Below are 6,000 nucleotides of genomic sequence, written 5' to 3'. Positions count from 1 at the left end.
ATAACGAAAAAAGTAACAATTTTGCTGTTATTTTAAATAACAATAACGCATTACTTTTTTTAGAATTAATAATAAGTAACGAATAACGAATTACTTTTTGCCGCAAATAACAGTAACTGTAACGCGTTACTAAAAAAACGATAACTTTAACAACCCTAGATATGTTGGACGACAGCAATGGATTTTGTCGAGCTCATCGAGAATAATTGAATGTCGTAATGCTGTCGACTGTGGTGATAAACCTGATGTTAATAATAAGTTTGTCGCGAGGATTTACGAGCGGCCAGACAGATTTATGATTTTTAATGACACGCTTTCTGCAAATTGGTCAAAATATCCCTGGCGATATCCTTTTCTTATGACAGAGAAGGTGTATACATAGATAAGATTAAAACGAGATTTATGTATATTGTAAGTTCTTGATTTTTCTGCAAGCTCGTTGAAATCTTTTTATGCTTTATTTTCATCTGAACATAATCTAGTGATACGCATTCTTGCAACATTTCCTATATTTTGTCTTGTCATATCTTTTTTTCAAGGAATACTGATAGCTTGAGGAAAAATATTCAGATGTCAGAAATAGTTCTTGTGAATACGAATAAAATATCATTAACGCTTTTCATTAGATTTTTTGAATAATCTAAATAATCTAATCTCTCTTTTCGCGTCGCTCTATTTTTTCTACAATAAATATTAATAAAATTAACGATTTTACTTCTTCATTACTCTAAAAAAATTATCGTTTAATTTATTTAATTGATCGCTGCACTTTTATGCCACGGAGGGAAAGAAGTAAATTACAAAAGATAAACCATGGTAGAATTATGATTTAATTATCCTAATAAATGTACATTTGTAACAAGTGACATTTGCGACTCATTGAGCCCTGCGAACTTATTTGCGTATTATGATAAATACAAAAATCACTGAAATAATCCTTTTTCGAGCGACATTTGTACTCTTCCCCATCCTTAGCGCTCCATTAGTCCGATTATCAAAGATTATCAACAGTTACACTCTTGTAATTATCTAGGCTGGGGCTATCGTGTTTCCAGGACACGACTCTATCGCTGGAGTTTTTGAGCGAATGACTGCGTCGTCTTCCGTGGCATATATCGACTTCGATTCCTGCTTCTCCTGTTCGCTCTGCCATTGTACCTGTAACATAAAAAGATGCAATAAATTTCTCGTAGATTCCATATAAAAAATTATACAAATATATATAATGAATATATCTAAAATATATATATCTAAAAAAAATGTAATTATAAAATTAATAATCTGTTAAATATTTTTAGGTAATTTTTGTGCTTTCAATTTAAATATTTCAATTTAAATATTAAAGCACCTTCTGCTTGTGCTGCTTAATGGCTTCGAGGCATCTGTCCATGACCATTTTTTCTGTTAAAACACCATCCTCCGAGGCATAAGCTGCAGCTTGCCAGGTGACTCCAAGTTTCGCCAATTCTCGACCAGACATTCCCTCTGTCAGATCAGCCATTTTGCTGCACAGTGAGCTGTAGTCAAACTGCGCGATTTTCAATCTTTTGTTACCCTCGATCGCTGGTTGGAGAACAAATTTGTCAAAATAGAGGCGGACCAAACGCTCGCGCTCCTCGCGACCCGGAAAACGGAACTCCACCATCTCATCCAGTCGATCATTCACCGCCCAATCAAACTGCTCCGGTGTGTTCGATGCTAGCACCAGCATAAACTTATTGCTCTGTTCGCCGGTTCTGTACAAAAATGCATTCAACATTGCTCGAAGATCTTCCGAAATGTGCTCGCTCGAGCGTTTTCTCAGGAACGCATCCGCCTCATCGATGAACAATAACAATCCCTTGCGAGATGTCAATGCCCAATCAAACACCTTGTGAATGGCAGTTACGCCGTCTCTTCCCAATGGCGCCAGATCACCACCCGTCACGATTGCATAGTCCATACCCGAGTGTTCCGCCAGCTTCTTCGCGAACATTGTCTTGCCGGTACCCGGTGGACCATGCATCAGTATGTTCCTATACATGCCGCGATTGTATTTTGTGTTCTTCGTGGCTATCGCAACATCACGTAATCTCTCCTCGAGCTTTGGTGCCAGGATAACGCCAGATAGTGCGTCGGTCTGTTTGGTCTTTAGCTTTTTAACCGCTTGAATGGGATGCCGAACAGTATCGAGGAATGTAAATCTCGAAGTCTCGCGCACCAACGATGGTTTCCCTAAACGAGACTCGATGTAACGCGTTGCCACGCTAGTCGAGCCCTTGGCAGTGTATATTCCGAAGGCTACGAGAGATAGACCACCTGCCGCCGCAAGAATCTTATCCCAATCTTCTAGTAGAGCTTTGGCACCCGAGCCTAATACTGAGCCAGCTGTTCTGGAAAAGATAATAACTATGAAATTAAATGTAAAACTATATAATAAAACAGACACACATGAATAATAAAATAACGATTGCTTACTTTATCGACTCTAAAACAGTAATTCTCTTTTCTGAGGCTTTTAATCTAATTTGTTCTAAATTGAGATCCTGATTTTCTCTGTCAACCTTTGCTTTGGCTCTCAATTCCGCCTCCAATTTTCTCATCTCATTCTTATGCCTCAATTCCATCTCGTGCTCTATCGTAGCTTTTCTCATGGCTTCTTGCTTGGCTACCGATTCCTCTTGTCTTCTCAGATTCTCGTCGTTCATCTTTTGTTGTTGAATCAATTGCTCTTCATAGCGCTTTCTAGCCAATTGGTCTTGATATTGTGCTCTCATTTGGTGCTGCTTTGTCTCTTCCTGTATTGTTTTTCTTCTTTCCTCACCCTCCACTCGTTTCTGTTCTGTTTTAAGCTGTTCAATATTAGCTTCGTATTTCTTCAATTCGGTTTGAAATTCCACCTGTTTCGTGGTTTCCTGCATCTTGGATAAATCCAAAGCGTCTTTCGCATGCTCTGTGTTAAAATAAAACTATATTTATTAGTTTATAGATAAAAAAATCTTCAATATTCTTCAATATTTTAAAGAAATAAAATACTTTCCATTCAGTGGCATATCAATACATTATTCTATCTTAGTATTCAGTGAGTAACAACCTACTTTTTTTTAGGAGACAAAATGCTTTTCAGCAATGGAATGTAGTTATACATTATGTGACATAATAATAATAACATAAATAATGTTAATTTGTAATTAAAAAAAAGTCTTATACACTTATATTTAATATCCAAATATAATCTTAAAACTTCTTATCGGAATATCAGAATGATCTTCTAGAAAAATAGATAGCAATGAAATGTAAAAATTTGGTATTCATGAAGTAATATAAAACGATACTGTTGAACACATTTTAGTGTAGTTAGAAAACACCGAATTGTACAATGTGTTACACAGTATCGCTTTGTATACATTGTTGAAAAGCATCCAAAGTCGACATAGACGTCATTCTATGGGCGGAAGCATAGTCTTACTGCTTACATAATGTATAAGAAAATGGATTGATCAGAAATCTTTCATTTCCTCTTTTTCTGTAAAATAAAAGACTGATTGGTTGATTTTCTTATGCTTTATACATTACATGTATTATGTTATACAAAAATCTATGTTCCAGTCTTATCTTTATTATTTATTGAATATGAAGAAGGATAGAACAATGTTTGTGTCAACTATACTTCCTAAAAGAAAAACAGCTAAAGATGGAATGATACTTGTGTCAATAAATGGAAAGTATCTATAGTCTATTCTTTTCAATTAAATTTCTTGTCATCTCTATTCATTTTTTTTCCTTTTCTCTCCAACAAAGATTAAAAAGAAGGAAAACGAAAGGTACAAGAAATTCAAGTGAAAAAAACATAGATCAATAGTGCTATTACATATTCAATTTATGACTACTAAATTTTTGCTATGTTTTTCTCAAATATAATATTTTTATTAAAACTGTTAACAATATTTCATATATCCTCTCTATAAAATATCAACAATTATATTAATTTTGTACATAAATATTTATACATAATTTTTTAAAAAGGCTAATTTCATTTACAAAAAAAAATTTCAAGTAACATCGTGAATAACGAGTATCCAACAAATGAACAGTTGATGCAATGAATTGTCATCGACTAGGCGATATAATTTACAAAGATCCGTGTTCTCGGCATGCTACAAAAATCCTAATTCGCCGAATCGATCAACGAATTCTTCACGGAAAGTTGCATCATCGCGCGCGAGGGTCCCCTCGTGGCGCGTGTCCTAACCTTTAAATTCAATCGCTTACGTAATCGCGCGCGCGATTTTTCACAGAAAGTGCGGAAAATTGGCGTGAAAAAGGCATCGTACTGGATCGTTCGAGTTCCTTGGCGGCTGCAGCGGCTCGTTCCAACGCGCTCGAGTCAAATCTATACGCTTCCATGCTGCCGCCGATCCTCGGCGGTGAACCACCACCGCCGCTGCCGCCGCTGCCGCCTCCGCCGTCGACTGCCGGTGGTGGCGGCTGCACGAAATGCGTGAAGTCCTGCGGCGGTTGTGAACTACGATAGCCGAATAACCACGACATTATTCCTACGGCCGACCGGCGTGCTCCGAATAAAAGGTTACACTTGACGCGTTTCGGCAGTCGGCACGCGTGTTCCGGAGCTTGTCTTGTCACATGTACGATGCTCCAATCGCGACAAGACGAATCGACGTAATCAGACGAATGAATGCATTGCGAATGCGCAGGCTTTCAACACGATGAGTTTCGGAATATGCAATCGGTGCGTTCATAAAGTCTTGTGTTGATGATGCTTGAAATAATTTCGATATTTCGGATGGAAGAAGAATTGATTTGATTAATTGACGGAGCGCTGTCAAGTATCCTACAACCAATTTGCAAAATGAAAATTCGTAGAGAATTCAGATATTCTATTTAAATCAAATTTGAATTAAAGCTAGGCTGCGGTAAATTTGGACACTCACGCGCTTTAAGCGTTTGTAATCATTCTGTTTTTATCGTCCATATCGTTCATTAGACATAAAATAAAAATAGAAGTATTGGCTGTGGTCAAAGTCTCGCTACAAATACTTTAAAGCATTTGATGGGCCAATTAGAAGAAAGAATTTTACAAACTGACCAATTAAAAAATGTTTCAAAGCGTTTGCAGCATCACGTTGACCATACCTATTGAAAAGCGTCCAAATCGACCGCAGCTCTAGAAACACATAAAAAATTAAGATCTGGTGAGTCAACAGTTGAGTTCGTTGAACGCAGTCATTAAGATTTAAATAATAAGTAAATCAACCAATCACAGAATATAAAGTAGTCCTCTATTGTGGTTGGCCAATTTGTTTACTGTTTATGTTTCACTTAAAATGCATTTAAATTATAATAATCTAAATGCATCTTTATGTTGTTTTATAGATTTGTCGCGTCGCATAATCCAACATGCTCCAATATGCTCCTATCACTCATAGCTCCAATGCGCTTAGAGTGAGTAGGAACTATGGCAAAAGCCATAGTTGGATCATGTTACTCAATTTTTGGTTTATTTTCTGTTCCTGCACTAGACTGTTTTAGAATTTTCTTTCTTGTTTTAAACAAATATTAAACATATATCTATCTCACTTTAAGTTTCAAAAGTGTACACTAGTTCAATCACAGAAAACAGATCTCTTATGTTTCATGTTTAAAAGAAATCATGCATTGGAATACAGTTTCTGACAGGTTAAAATTTTTATTCTCCGTTCCCTGTTTCTTATTTCTTCCATTGTGCGTAGCTCCTAAAAATTTGCTTAAGGTTGACAATCTTTTATAGCATCTTTTACAGCCAATACAGCCGATACAGAAAAGTTGCAACACTTTTTTTTCGATGGGTTTTGGAATGCAACTTACTCACAAAGCGATTGGTTCTTATTTGTAAATCCATGAATAAGAACCAATCGCTGTAAGTTGCATTCCAAAACCCATCGAAAAAAAAGTGTTGCAACTTTTCTGTACCGGTTGTATCTCGTCAGTGGACGTGTTCAAGTTGACAAAGTGATTAGTTCA

General features: G+C 36.5%; 1 protein-coding gene across 2 annotated transcripts; it reads right to left on the bottom strand.

Moving 5' to 3' along the window:
* Positions 1–809: 809 nt before the first annotated feature.
* Positions 810–4,681, bottom strand: bor (ATPase family AAA domain containing bor). 2 transcript variants are annotated; one of them, XM_011055967.2, is made up of 4 exons: positions 4,314–4,681; positions 2,458–2,932; positions 1,349–2,372; positions 810–1,158 (listed from the first exon to the last, which is right to left on the bottom strand). In XM_011055967.2, the coding sequence occupies exons 1-4, from the start codon at positions 4,528–4,530 to the stop codon at positions 1,030–1,032; spliced, it is 1,845 nt and encodes a 614-aa protein (XP_011054269.1). In that variant the 5' UTR covers positions 4,531–4,681; the 3' UTR covers positions 810–1,029. The 2 variants fall into 2 exon arrangements, with proteins under 2 accessions (XP_011054269.1, XP_011054270.1); XM_011055968.2 differs by having other exon boundaries at positions 4,232–4,347.
* Between the last annotated feature and the right edge of the window lie 1,319 nt (positions 4,682–6,000).

Source organism: Acromyrmex echinatior, chromosome 1 (genome assembly GCF_024713525.1).
Source record: "Acromyrmex echinatior isolate Ae372 chromosome 1, ASM2471352v2, whole genome shotgun sequence".
NCBI classification, from domain to species: domain Eukaryota; kingdom Metazoa; phylum Arthropoda; class Insecta; order Hymenoptera; family Formicidae; genus Acromyrmex; species Acromyrmex echinatior.
Note: the sequence above shows the minus strand (reverse complement) of the source record. Positions and strands in the feature narration are given on the sequence as shown.